General features: G+C 42.1%; 1 protein-coding gene across 2 annotated transcripts; it reads right to left on the bottom strand.

Annotated features, from left to right (window-relative positions):
* Positions 1-1,568: 1,568 nt before the first annotated feature.
* MRS2 (magnesium transporter MRS2) lies at positions 1,569-13,030 on the bottom strand. 2 transcript variants are annotated; one of them, XM_068931674.1, is made up of 11 exons: positions 12,853-13,030; positions 12,550-12,623; positions 11,548-11,584; positions 10,823-10,935; positions 10,175-10,348; positions 9,340-9,470; positions 8,566-8,682; positions 5,724-5,876; positions 4,538-4,655; positions 3,646-3,759; positions 1,569-2,514 (listed from the first exon to the last, which is right to left on the bottom strand). In XM_068931674.1, the coding sequence occupies exons 1-11, from the start codon at positions 13,028-13,030 to the stop codon at positions 2,404-2,406; spliced, it is 1,320 nt and encodes a 439-aa protein (XP_068787775.1). In that variant the 3' UTR covers positions 1,569-2,403. The 2 variants fall into 2 exon arrangements, with proteins under 2 accessions (XP_068787775.1, XP_068787776.1); XM_068931675.1 differs by lacking the exon at positions 12,853-13,030 and having other exon boundaries at positions 11,548-11,625; positions 12,550-12,802.
* Between the last annotated feature and the right edge of the window lie 1,092 nt (positions 13,031-14,122).

Raw genomic sequence — 14,122 nt, forward strand, 5'->3', positions numbered from 1 at the left:
ATTCTTTATTTTTTAAGCAAGTCAGGGGCATAGCACAGAATTCTAAAGGCTGTACTCCAAGGATGACATATCTCAACTTACCTTAGGAATTCTCTCTCAGGGAGGTTGTCTTTAAAACAAGAGATGACAAGCTGAACACTAGTTTGATGCATGATACATTTTCTGACGTGCATTTTGAGGATAATCTATTTAGCTTCACCAAATAACAACGCTAAAAAAAAAAAACCCTAAGAAATCTAACCTTTATGAAAGAAATAACTGGGCAGAACTGGAAGCACAGTACTTAGCTTACTTATCTGTGAAAAGTGGTGTGAGGCAAACCACTAATCTATTTACAAGGGCAGAATAAAAGGTTTTCCTTTTTTTAAATAAAAATTGCTGATACCAGTATTTTTGCAACACTTCCATCCTGAATATATGGCCTCCATTGAATTCATTTTTTTTCCCTGTATGATCTCAGAATAATTTTATTCCACATGAATGCATTTTCATTACGTGTTAGAAAAACCATTAAACACTTGAGTATGTCTGTAGAGAGAAAGGCAGTCTTGGAAAAGTACTAGTGGCTTTCTCTAAATGCTTTTATTGTGCTTTAAGTTAGTTATGTACATGGAAAGAGTCAATACTGTTCACAGAAACTTCTCTCTGCACAGCAGACAGACCTTGGGAAAGCATCACTGAACGCTTCCCATACAGCTGCACCAACACATTTCAGTCCTGGACTAATGCAACTGCTACTTGGCTGAAAACATTAGCATCTGTGTCCCTTCACTCATTTATCAGCCAAGGTATGTGAGGCATTGTTTTTCCCACTAGATTGCTCTGTTTATAAGTAAGTTGTTTAAATCTCTACTTGCCAAGCAGAAAGCCAGCAAAAAAGTGCAACTCTAAGTTCAAAAGGAAAACATTATGAATCCCATTTATTTTCTCACTGTCTTGTGCCTTTTATACCTATCGTTGAAGTCACATCCAAAGCAAGAACAACTGTTTGGAAATAATTAAGTACAACAGATTTTTAACCATACTAAAACTAGAGACCTGCATAATACTAATTTCTGTACCCTTTCATTTCCATTTTTCACTTGTCAGCCCTGAGTCAAAATGTTCACAGCCACAATTTTTGTCTTTTCAGCCCCTGTCAAGTACAGTGATTTATCTGGTGGCACCTAAGGGGCTACTTACTGTATGTTAAAGAGAGGTTAGAAAAGACCAAAGACTTGAAAGCTTGTGACCTGATTTGGAAAGATTTCATACTCCCTCTAAACACAGAGAAGTTAGTGGAGAACCATGCCCTCAAAGTTCAAAGGTAAGTAAGGCCTATGAAAAAAACCACAAAGAACGGGTGAGAATTTTACTCCTTCAAGTCAATCACAGGACTCACACCAGGCTTCCCTCCACACCCATTAACTAGCTATCTCTGGTGCCACCTCCCAGGCCTAGAGCTACAGAGCGCTTTAGCCCCATGCAGCTTGGCCCTCACAACTTGCTGCGGTACAGTCTAGTCCACAGTTTGTCTTGTCTTTTCAGCTTTAAAGAGAAATGCGAGAAAGCAGACCCAAGCTCAGGCGAACCCCAAAAATGTTTAATTATTTTTTAAAACAAGGTTTGAATCAGTCCTTATAACAACATAAGGAATTGTTAAACTGTAGCTGTATCAATGCATATAGTAACAGCAAGAACCAGTGTATAGCATGAATGGGCCTGCTTTTCTGGTTACTAAAACGGAATACCTTTTGGGCCTCAATTAAATATCAAGGAACACCTAATATAAGTAGCCACATTTCAAAGCCTATTACGGTTTCTCCTACTTTAAGTGAGCAGTATTATGTAAGTTGTTCTGGTTACTGGTAATTTAGAGGTAGTGCTTCACAAGAGATGCAGGTATGCTTTTTGCTTTTGAAAATGTGTTCTCTGCAATTACACAGAGCTTAAAAAAAATCCATTAAAAGGGGCAGATTTTTCTTTGAAGTCAGATTCCTGACTATGAGCTCCTGCAGCTCATAAGCAGAATTATCAGAATACAAATAAGTTATACGATGAACACTATCTGTTGTCCTTTAAGCTGAATAGTCTGATCTCTTTAAGAAAGACCACTGGTTGAAAAACTTGAAATGAGAATGCCCCAAAATGAGTATGTGTGTGTGTGTGATGTGTGGACACAGAAATATAATGGAACATACATGGGAACAGAGGTTAGGCTACTGCGGAAGGCTTGTCACTGTTTCTCCTGATGTTTCTTTCCTTTTGGGTGTGAGCATTAAAATCTCATCATAGCTTTTTGGCACAAAATATATATTGACTTAAGAATTTCTAAACTTAAGGTTTTCAGTAGGGAAGAACAAATGTAAGGAGAGTGTCCAAAGTCCACCCTGTAACAACAAAAGTCTCTTCATTCCTGCTTTTCTAGTGGTTTGTCAGCGTGCTTCTGCTCAGCCCAAATGTTTCTGCTTTAAGGTCACTCTTTATCTCCATTCTTCCAGCCGCTGGTTGGGTCTTTTTCAAAATTGCAGGAACCTAGGCAAGATGCAAAACAGCTTGTAATTACATGAGAAGCTGCTCTATGTGCAGTAGAAAGAAATCAAGCTTCACAAGGGTCCTTTCTGTAAAAGGAGGAGAAATAGTAGGAACTTTTCCTCCTCCTCTTACAGAACACTGTCTCTGGCTTCTTCCTATACCTTTCAGTAGCTTTTTCAAGCAAGTCAGTATGTGCTAGAGTTGTTCTCGAGCAAAACATGAGGATAATCCAGTAAATTGTAGCCAGTTAGTGATCAACAACAAATTACTTCTGCCTGCCTCTCAGTGGCAAGGTAAGGGAGGGAAGAAGGGGAATTTGAGTCTCTCTCTTTCTTTGGACACTTATGGGAACTGAACTTTTGAATGCGTTGATATTTCTCTTCTATAATTATTGGAGTGCAGAGCGTACGCAGCCAGCCAGTACAATCCTATAAACTTTGTTAGGAAAGGGTAGTGAATGAGGCAAAAATCACTCATACAAACTCTTGCTAACCTGAAGACAGTCTCCTTGGAAATTTTCATACAGCTTGGCATATGGCTCTATAATACCATCAGCATCAGGGCCAAAGATGGCTGGCGTGCACATGAAGAGCTACTGTAATCTGACTGGGTGTCAGGGCGTAACGACAACATCATTCTCCAGTATGAGATATTACAGCTAGTACCCATCCTTATCTTCCTTTTCTCTTTACTTTCTCTTTCATCTGAAAAGCACCACAGACCCAGAGTTAGTACGTGGGTGGGAACAGGAGGGCAGGATTCCATGACATCCCTCACTACGAACAGACTGCTACCGCTTGCTTTCTCAGCTGCTGTTTTTCTTATCAGCCTCAGTTTCCATTAGGCTGTTGGGAGAAGCTAAGGCATCTCTCAAGGCATACCACGCTGCCTTGCTTCTAGCAACAGCAAACGCTATCTTACAGCTCAAGTACATCTCTGCCAGTGTTGAGCTCCCCACCTCACTGAATCCAGCAAGGGAGAACCTTCTGCTCTGCCAATTCAAGGCACAGGGACTTCAGCTGAGTTCCTCCAGGCTCTGTGGCCCATTCCTCGATGGCCGCTAATTTCCTGCATTAGAGATGAGCTGTACATACAGAGACTAAAGCCAAAATCTTAGCCAGCCATACGTACCTGAGGAGGTAGGGAAGGTTCCAGGTGCCGCCCAAGGAAGGAAAGCAAGCGCCGCCATATCAAACCGCTTCCCAGAAACATAATCCCAGTCACTAGCCAAAATATTCTGGGGTCCTGTCAACAGAATGCCTTCAATTAGTCATGCAACTCTCTCCTAGAAAAAAGCATCATCAAAAGATTCTGTGATCCATCCTTCTTTCCTCTCACTCCCCAGCAGTGTTCTCCTTTATGTGAGGGAAGTGGTACACTCTCTACTGTCAACAGCCAAGTTCAACCTGGGGCAAAGGGCTGTTTCACAGCAAAGTATCTTGCTTAGGAATCACCCTAATGTATTCCGTTACTGTCCCATGCAGTTCTCCTTTGTTAGCAGTTTAGAAATTCAACCTTTCTACTTCACGGATTACGAAAGAAAGAAGTCTTTATTTTTTAAGGCAGCACATGTCATTGTAAATGCCCCCACTGCTCTAGGCATAATCACATAGGAATGACAGTTCCTCTGGCGTGTTTGGAACGCCCTGGCTGCTTGCTTTAAAACCTTGCATCTGAAGGACAGAGCTGGGCTTTTCAGAAGCGCAGATGGTCGTAAAAGAACCCTTAACATTGCTCTGTCCTTATTCAACCACAGTTTGAGTCTTTCCTATTTCCTCTCATGGGACATTACATGGACAAAAAAGCCTGCAATACTATGTGATTAGCCATAAAGTAATTTGGTACAAAAGAAAGTGACTGCACTAATGCTTGAATCACTGGACTGAATTATCCTACTTCACACACCAATATAACTCTGGAGCTCTACCTGTGGAAAGAATGGAGTTATACTGAATGCACAATGCACTCTTAAGAGCAGGACCTGTATTTTATGCCGCTGGTAAAAGCAGCGCTATTTCCTTACCTCTTCAAGAGATGACTCCAAGTTCATACCAAATGCAACTCCTATCAGTCCAAAGAGAGAAAGAGAGAAAGTCCCCATAGTCAGCTGCAAGTTCAGTCTCATCATCACATTACGGTGGCTAAAGAAGAGAGAGACATCTGTAAGAGGAACCTGAGTATTTGTCTGCTGCCTAAAGTCTTAAATTCCATACAGCATGCACTAAAACAGCAATGTGAAATAAGAGCAAATCATGCTAGAATAAGGCAGCACAGTAACAGAAGTGCAGAAAAAACAGTGTAAAGAGGCTTTCATTTTTGAAAATGCTGCATCAGGATACCTCTAAGGCAGCAGGTTCTGCTTAATCGTCAGCAGACTTTCTGGTATCTCTCACTTCTTGGAGGTATATGCACAGAGTAACAGTAAACATTCATGGAAATTTGTGTTCTCTAACCACTAACTGACTGGAATTTGTACGTCAGTATTCACAAACAACAAAAAATTTACTGCTACCTTGCAAATGTACTTACAAAGAAGTAGAGTCAGTAAATGCTGCAGACTATAAACTTCAGCCTGTTTTGCAGAACTCCACATTCATTTCTTCCCAGAAAGGATTTTTGTGGCTTCCCGATGCAGCATCTGCCAATTGCTTCTACAGATAACTCCCCCGTAAAGAGGAGAAAGAATATTAAACAGTGACCTCACAGAGAGAGTGGCATGCGCTTGCAAATGCAAGGTACAGTTATTTTTCTGTAACAAAGCAGACTAGTAGTGAAAATTATAGCACACAGAGGGAAAATCTTTGTTCCAAAATTATTTAATCGTGTACCACTGCACAGGGTGATAACGCAACTTGTACTCGATAGCCGAATAGCCTAGCCAAACTCTTTCTTAAGAGTTTCAATGTTGATAAATTAGGAGCAAACTTTCCTAAGTAAGGATTTTATTTCCCCTTTAAATTTGAGCCGTTTTTAAAGTGAGCAGCTTCCCAGAAGGATCTAGGAAAACCTTGGTTCCTCCTGCTACATAATTAGGGTGTTTGTTGCTTTGTTTTATCCAGTTCGCCTGATGACAAAAGCGCAATGCAAGTCCACTGACACCTTCACAAAGATGGCATTCCCTCACTTTCCTTGCAGGCAGCGATTTGAAAAGAGCAGCCAGCATTACATTCTGCTCAGCTTTTAGCGGTCCAACAGATAGGATAGCTAACCTGTCCAGGTTGATAAAGATTATGCTTTCTGAGTCGTCAATCAATACTCTGAGTTCACGGGCTTCATTTGCAAGATCTTCTGCTTGTCTGTAATAGTTCTCCAGCAGCAGCTCCATTTCCTCTGCATGGTCAATCCCAGATGTACTCTCCTCACTGTGAGCAACAATTTATATTTTTCTAGTTAGGTACATATTATATGTAAATGTATTACCAATGTGCTAAGACAAGGCCCATAAAGGAGTTGCTGGGAACACCAAGTAAAAACACTGCCTGACACCAGATCTCAAAACCCAATCTTTTAAGTGAAGAACTTCCATCAATACCAATGCATAAATTAATTTTTCCATTTGTTATCAGCTGTCCAGCACAGGCAGTCAGTTACAGCAGTTAGGATTTGCTATGCTTAAGACACGCACAACACCACAAATTAAAGTTTTTCAGATGTTATAAAACAGCTGAGTACTCAGATTCTTGAAAGGAGATGTTTAATTCCTTAATGCCCTCAAGTGGTAGAAATTGATAATGGTGCAGTCAAAAACCCCACAAATAAAACATAACAAAAACTCAACACACAAACAGCAATACAGTAAGGTCTGTGTTTTAAGCATGTAATAAAATAATTTAGTTGTAAGGCATTTCTGCTCTATGCAGTAACTACTGTAAAACGTTTTGTAAGCATGAAGCAGCATGAGAGTAAGCATCAAATGGAAGATGCTGCCCTCCTAAGTGAAGTGAGAGAGACTTTCTTCTTACTGCATGGTCCAGAATGACTGAACAATGGCCTTCTCTAAACAGACGTACAAGTTTCTGGTGTTATACTGGACTCTTCACTGTACAGACAAAAGCTGAGGTACCCAAGATCCATGAGAGGTCAAAAACTAGCAGCAAAGCCAGCAAAATTCTTTTTTTTTTTTTCCTTTTGTGGTATGATCTCCTTTCTCTAGAGAGACTAAACTTTATACAGACTCTCTTCCTGGCACTGCTGACAGTTAAAGAAACTCTCTGAAATGGATTTCCAAGAAAATCAGTGATGTGTCTTAAGAAGCAACCCACTTAAGCTCCCTGGGGACCTTTAAAAGTTTCTCTCCTATGGGGCAGAATCTTTGAGCTAGCCTGGATGACTTCAAAACCTTTCAGACATAGAGGTTTTTATTGCATGTAGATTAGAGGAACTGGCAATTTGGAAGCCTTAGAGCTGTGTACTAAGGATTCAGCTCAAGGTCCTATTTGAGGAACGTCTTTCTATTGGCTCCCTATGACTGCAGAAAGGGAAGTGACAGGCATAAAGACTTAAAAATCACTGCTATATCATTTGCTTTCATTACTTAGCCTCCATCAGTCTCACGAGTCTCTGACTTCTGCTGTCTCTCAACAGAAAGGTATGTCTGCATCATCTAGTCTTTCTGGGCTCAGGTTGCCATTCCTGGTGCAGATATTCTCTGATGGCACCAATATGCCTCCTATTTGGGTTCTTCAAACCTTCTCACATAGACTTAAGTTCATTAAATATCACACATCACCTGTATCAATCATGAGACCTGTACACACACACTGCTAACCTTCCTCAAATGCACCTCCACGGCTAGTATTTCCTAGAGTGCCTCCTGCATCGACTGCTTCACACCTCTCTGTAGCGTAGCTCCAGCACTCTTTACACAACCTCCAGCCACCTCTCATACCCTTGTGCAACGGTGACGTATGAAAGAAGGTATGACTTTAGGTTTCTCCTTACATGGGTAGTATAAAGGTGACTGTGGTGTCTTTCCCAGACGTTCCCTAAACACTGTCTACCACGAGGACAAAAAGGATTTGCTGGCAGCCTGTATCAAGTCCAAAGGAAGGCTACTAGCAAAAGGTAGGACAAAGGCCAGCCGCTGGCTCAAAAGCAGCCCAGAATTCAGAGCCGTCCTGATACTGCCCCAGCAGATGCATTATAAATGCACACTGTTTCCCACTTCTGGAATACTAGGTTGCTGCTGCTCACTTAGACTAAGCTCTTCAGGCCAGGAAACTATTTTGTGATTTCAAATACGTACGACTGTGTGACTATTAATACTCAACTGCAGTGTGTTCGGGCTTAAGTATCACTCAGCAGCTTCACAAAGGACCTGAAAGCCAGCTTTTGGTCTCTGCTTCAAAGAGAACATGTCTGTATATAGAAGATTTATAATATGATTCAGCCCCAGCATGTATCAGGATTTGATACATGTTATTTTTAGCTTTTTGGTTCTGTTAAAGTGACCAGTGCTGCCGCTGCTGCTGCGTGTGATCCTTCATCAGAACTTGAGAGGATGCGACAGGAATATTTTTGCACATACACTTCTCCTGAAACGTTGCTCTCTAGGCAAACTTACACAAAAACAGATTCAACAAGATTGCTCTGAGACCTCTCTCCTACAAGCTCTGTTACTGAACAAAAAGCTAGGAGCAAGGGTTCAGAACACTTATAAGAAAGGAAGTGTGGTGCGTGACCTAGTTGAGGCAAATTTTAAAAACTGCTTCTCTCTTCTGCTTGTGAAACTGAAGAAAATTCTCCCCCAGATATGTGCTTTTTCTTCTTTTTTCTGCTTTTTCTCCTCCTACCATCCTGCTCTCATCCCATTGCATACTAGGAGACAAACTGGCCTGCTATGCTATTTGAAACTCCATAATATAACAAGTGCTACTGTAGCCCCACTCCAGAATGATGGATGCAACCACTTCTGAAGTTGCAAAGCATTAGCGCTTTAAAAACAAATGAAAAGTGTTTTTCTTTCTTTGGAGGGGAACATCCAGTCTAGTATTCAAGCTGTCCGCGGACAAAATGCACTTAAAAAATTCTGTGTTTTCATAATATACATACAATACTCGTGGATCAGTCCATTTAGTTAGACAGAGCTCTTCTATTAATTCTTCTTCATCTAAGATCTCCAGAATTGTTTCTTTGAAAACTTTAAGATCTGTTTCCAGTTCTGATAAGCTGAAGAAAGAACAGGCAAAAGGTCAAGTAATCCCAACGGCACCTGTGCATGAAGGTAATCTTAAAACGAGTTTGCCAGAACGAGTCACCAGAAAGATTCTTTGGAGGGTCCCAACTCCTCAGAAATACTCTCTACAGGCCACACATTCAGCAGTGGCCATACTCTATCTGGCAGTCTGCAGACACACACTGAAAAAGATTCAGCTCTGTTTTCTGGATGTATTCCTAAGTCAGAAAAAATAAGCACTCTGTGAGCATATAGGGAGTGCGTATTTGTACTGTCATGTCTGAGAGTCTAACACATGAAGGTACTAATGTATCAGTACTAATAATCTTAAAGAGCAGATCCAATAGCTAACCTACAGTGAACACTTTAGAGATGCTATTTTGCTCTATTACATGTTATTTTGTTCTACTAGATGCTATTTAAGGTGTTTGACTATTTCTCCAACTCAGAATAGATTCCACTTTTTGTTTTTTTTTTTCTCCCATACCACTAGGGATTTCATATACTGATTTTTCCTTTTACAAATAAGATGCACAACCCAGCATTACAGTATTCTAAGAAATTCATATTAAATACCATTTTCTAACATTTAATTGCATAGAATTTTCTATGGTCATCTTCTATTCTCTTCACAGCTTACTCTTATTTACCTCTTGCCATTTTGCAGGAGAATGTGTAGTTTACTCCTATCCACAGACAAAAGCTTGGGGTCCACTAGAGCTTCCAGAGTCTCAAGGATCTGAGGCTGCAAAGTGTTAAGTCTCCCCTGCAGTTTGCTGATCTAGATAACAACATGATCCTTCATAAGAATTAAAGCAATCCCTTTAGAACGGCTTGGGCAATTGACTCCTGTCTCTGAACACAAAATTCACAGTAATGGGCAGTTAATGCAATCTACTTTCCAATGCACTGGGAATATTTGCTATTATAAATACCACTTACAAGATAAAGCCAGTGCAAAATGTAGTATTTCATGAAAATGATTTGCACTGAACTGAATTAATGATAAACACAGAGATATGGCTGACAGAGCATATTCATCTAAAAATGCCATATTTCTATTAGTAAGAATGGATTTTCAAGCAGTTAGAGTTTTTATCTGATTCCTGCCTAAGAGGTGAAAAACCTCACCATTTCTGCATATCTTCTATGTCAGCTATAGCAGCACATCTTTACAAAAATACCTTAATTTGATTTTTAATTCTCCAAATGATGGTGAAACCATCATATCCTTACTGAAGTTGTTCCAATAATAACCTTTCCAATTAGCACTTTTTCAGGGAGGGAATGGAAACACACACACAAAACCGTAGGAATTAAACCAACGAAAGCCAACCTCCCCCAAAAGCTCCTAAAAAGTCTGGACTATAGATAGACGCACACACACAAATGCATATGTATAAACACTAACATAGGACAATCATACTGTCGTTTCTATGAATAAACAACTTTAGAAAAGACTTAATTAAAAACCAGATAGCTCACCCAGTACTGCAGGATTGCTTCTATAGCTCGGAATTCAAAGGGCAAGGAATACGTAACTAGTTGACCTTCCCCAGCTAGTTGAGATGCTAGTTCATTGACGAGCCAGTGTTCCAGATTTAAATTACGATAATCTAGTATCAGAAGAAACTCTGGTGTTATGACAGCCTTCAAGAACTGAAAGAGACAGTACATGTAGGAGTCCAACGAAAACTCTGTGAAGATTTCTGTCTTCTCATGACTATGTAAGGCTATTACATATATTGACAACTTAGGCTTTGATAAAGCTACTCTTCAAATGTTTTTTCAGCAAGGAAAGTAATAAAGTCTCATGCTAACTCCCAGTGCATTACAAATTGTTCAGATGCAGTGCTGTGCTAATTGCTGTATGATCAAGAAGAGGCTCCTGGTAAGCCTTTGTTTTTATAACAATGTCAATAACATTTCCTGTGTGTTAGCTAGCAACATGCTCATTAATATGTGTTGCTGGTAAACCCATCTCTCTGATTGCTAGGTAGAGAACTCCAAAGACACATATAATATAAAATTACACGTCACAGAAAGCTGGTATTTACAGAACCAAACAGGAAAATGTACATGCATGGATAAGACATGGTTCAAGTTTTCATTAGGTTATAGGGAAACTATTACCTCCATTCTCATGATGATCCTATTGTTCCTAGTTGTAATGCTCATCAGGTGCTGAAATCTTAGATCTCGAGCTTGAAGACCCAACTCCTGGTACAATTCTGTTTTCTTTTTTTCTATCATGGAAATATTTTTAGTTGAAAGTAGTGTGGGGAAAAGCACATCTGTTCTGAAATTATCTTTTAGTTTGTTACTTAGTGCCGCAAAAGGAAAAAAAAAATTGTTCCATCTTTACAATGGTTTTGCTCCCCTCGATTCCTCAATGTCATTATCTTTTAACAAGTTTAAAGATTATATACTGAGTAGAAAGAGAAAAATTCTAGATATAAGTAAAGGAGTTGGCCATTATAATTAATTTCACAACGGAAGCCAAGTGGCTGGCTTGAGACAGCACACACAATTCTGCAGTGATATACCAGGAAAGGAAAGTAGCATGGTCAAAAAAGGGAAGGGAAAAGTAAAAGTGATCTTCACGTGATAGATGGCATTCATAATTTTCAATGCGTTACTTAAAAGAATACAAATATTGTAATGATAAAGATGCTATGAAAATCCATAGAAGATAGCAAAATGGAAGAAATATTGCAATATATCAAATTAATAAATACAGTTAAGTATCCCAAACATAATTTTCTATCCAAGGCAGATTCCCAGCTGGGCTTTTCTTGTATTGGGCAAGAGAAAAAAAAAAACAAACACCTCCCCCCAACTGCTAAACTTCTACTCACCAAAATAGCTAGTATTTCCTTCTTTGTCAAACTTCATCTAAAGGAGAGGAAAACACGTATCTTTTTCAAATAACTACTCTGAAAAGAGTTAAAAACATGTAAAATTCCATGCACTTGCCTAGAAGTCAAATGGAAAATAAAGAAAATGTCTTCAGAGAAAAGCTGTGAAGAAAAAGCAACTTTTATGCCCTCTCTTCAGAGTTTATCCCAGCTAATGCAAATTATGTGCTGAATCGCCCTACGTTTCAGCGTTCATGCATACGCCAACCAAAACCAGTGTCATTTCTTTGTATGACATTGTTCATACCCCGACCCTTGGGAAGAAAGTGATTTGCAGAGAATTAAACTTCTTTTGGCACAGTATTTTCCTGGGCGTGTAGCTTAATTCCAAACTGCTAGCTCTAAAAATAACTATCTGTAAGAGAAACACACCTGAGCATACGTTCTAGGAGGGCCATGGGTTACATGGCCTCAAGGATCTAGTCGCACGGATCTCGCTGCAGAATGACACTTCTACACTCAACAAGGAGGCCTTACCCCTTCCTTTGCGTGCACTAATCTTGTCAATTGAACAGTTTGCGGGTGGCTTCCAGACTCAATTTAATGAGCAATATATAAAGAACTCATTTTTCCTGAATACCTGTGTTTGCTTAGAATTGCAGATACTATGGTCCATGAGTAACATCAGATATAATACAAAAGTATTGGGTTTAACAAGGGAACGTCTAACTGCAGCACTTTCAGAGTTTACCTGTCTTCACAATTAAATCAAGAATACTTCCAGAAGATGCTTTATCTCTGAAAAGCATCTTGATGACCTCTGTATATCGTAAGCGGTCCTCAAGTCAGAATACGATGAAACAGTAATTCAGTAGCAGGAACATCATCCGGGAGAAGCTGCAGTCGGATCTTATGATATTTTAAGTCGAAAAATGATTGTGAAAGGACGCTGTCAGCTCGCACAAGCGGCCCTGGCCCGGTAAAAGGCCGGAACATACTCACCACGGCAAAAACGGGAGACACGCTCGCCAGGGTGGCTTGAGAGGCCTCTGTTGAGACATGCTGGCGAAACTTCCCTGAGGAAAGACAGACCGCTGTACTGCCGGCACGCCGCGCTTTTCTTCAAGTTATCTGGCGGGCGGCTGCCAGCCGTCTAAATAACTAAGGCACTCGCGCGGAAAACAGAAAGCCCTGACCGTTGGCGCCGCCGTCAACTTTAACCGCCTCCCCGCGCGCCCCGCACCGCCGCTGCTGCGTCACGCGGCAGCCCAGCACTCGCACCGCGGGCCGCGCCCCGCCGCTTACCCGCCCAGCGCAGCCCCCGGGCGCACAGCAGCGGCGGCAGCGCCGCGGGCCGGCCCTCACCCGGCGGCGGCGGCAGCCCCGGCGCGGCCCGCGGGGGGCCGCCGATGCCGCCCGGCCAGCAGCGGCGGGGCGCGCAGCAGCGGCCCAGCGCGCGCGGGAGGAGCGCGGCGCGCAGCATGGGCGCGCACGCCTTGCGCAGCGCCGCGGCCCGGCGCCGCTCCCAGCGCGCAGGCGCGGCGGCGGCGGCGGCGGCGGCGGCGGAGGAGGTGCCTGTCGCGCGCACCCGCGGAGCGGCGGCGGCTTGAGGCGGGCCGGGCGGCGCGCCTGGCCCTGCTCGGCGGCGGAGGGGGCCCTGCTTTGGCCGGCGCTGGTCCGCGGTGCCTGCGCGTCTCCTGGCTGTCGGACCGTGCCTGGCCAAACCTGGCGGCTCGGTTAAGATTTTACTTTTAGACTGTTTTCTTTTTCAGGCTTTTTTTTTCCTTCTTTTTTTCCCTCCCCGGGGGTTAGAGGAGAAGGGAGGCAGAGGGAAAAGTCTCTTTCCAGAGAAAGAGACTGGAGGCCAGTCCCGTAAGCGCTGCTTTACGCACTTAACTAACGCAGTTCTTGGCGGGATTCGGAGCGGGAGCGTGAAGCCTTCACGATGGCACCAGAAGTTCATAACCTGGACCCCATATAGGAGCTTTCTGCTCTCAGCAGAGGTCTTGCACTTAAATTTCCTTGCCCTTCTTGCACATCTGAAACAGGAACAAGCTGGTGGGCTGAGACTTTAAGCTTAGTTAGTCACGTACCAGGTTCTGCCATTATATATTATTTTTAAGCTGCAGCTTTTGTGCACGGAAGGTTAATGTAAATAGTAGGAATCTCCTTTTCCTTGACAGGTTTTTCTTGGATGGCTTATGAATCAGGGTGAAAGTAAAGCTTGTGTTCAAAACTGCAGCAGAGTGCGTTAACAACACGGACTTAGTGAGCTCTTTGCTATTCTGTGGGGCAATTGAAGCGAGAGAGGAAGCAATTGGGCTGCTAATGACATGGTTTGTGCAGTGTGGCTGCCCTAAGGAGAGTGCATACATCCAAACACTGTCCTGAAAATGGGTCTGAGATTTTCAAGACGGGGGGGGAGTTGGGGCCAAATTCTGCTCTCGGCTGCACTACTGTAAGCTAAAGGAGCAGGCATTGGCTCCTCCTTTTTCTCCTCCAAATCCTGATTTCACCACATCTTCTGAGAGTTTGTGTATGTGTATATGTATGTATGTATGTATAAATTATATAT

The sequence above is a fragment of the Struthio camelus genome, chromosome 2 (genome assembly GCF_040807025.1).
Source record: "Struthio camelus isolate bStrCam1 chromosome 2, bStrCam1.hap1, whole genome shotgun sequence".
In the NCBI taxonomy this organism is placed as follows: Eukaryota; Metazoa; Chordata; class Aves; order Struthioniformes; family Struthionidae; genus Struthio; species Struthio camelus.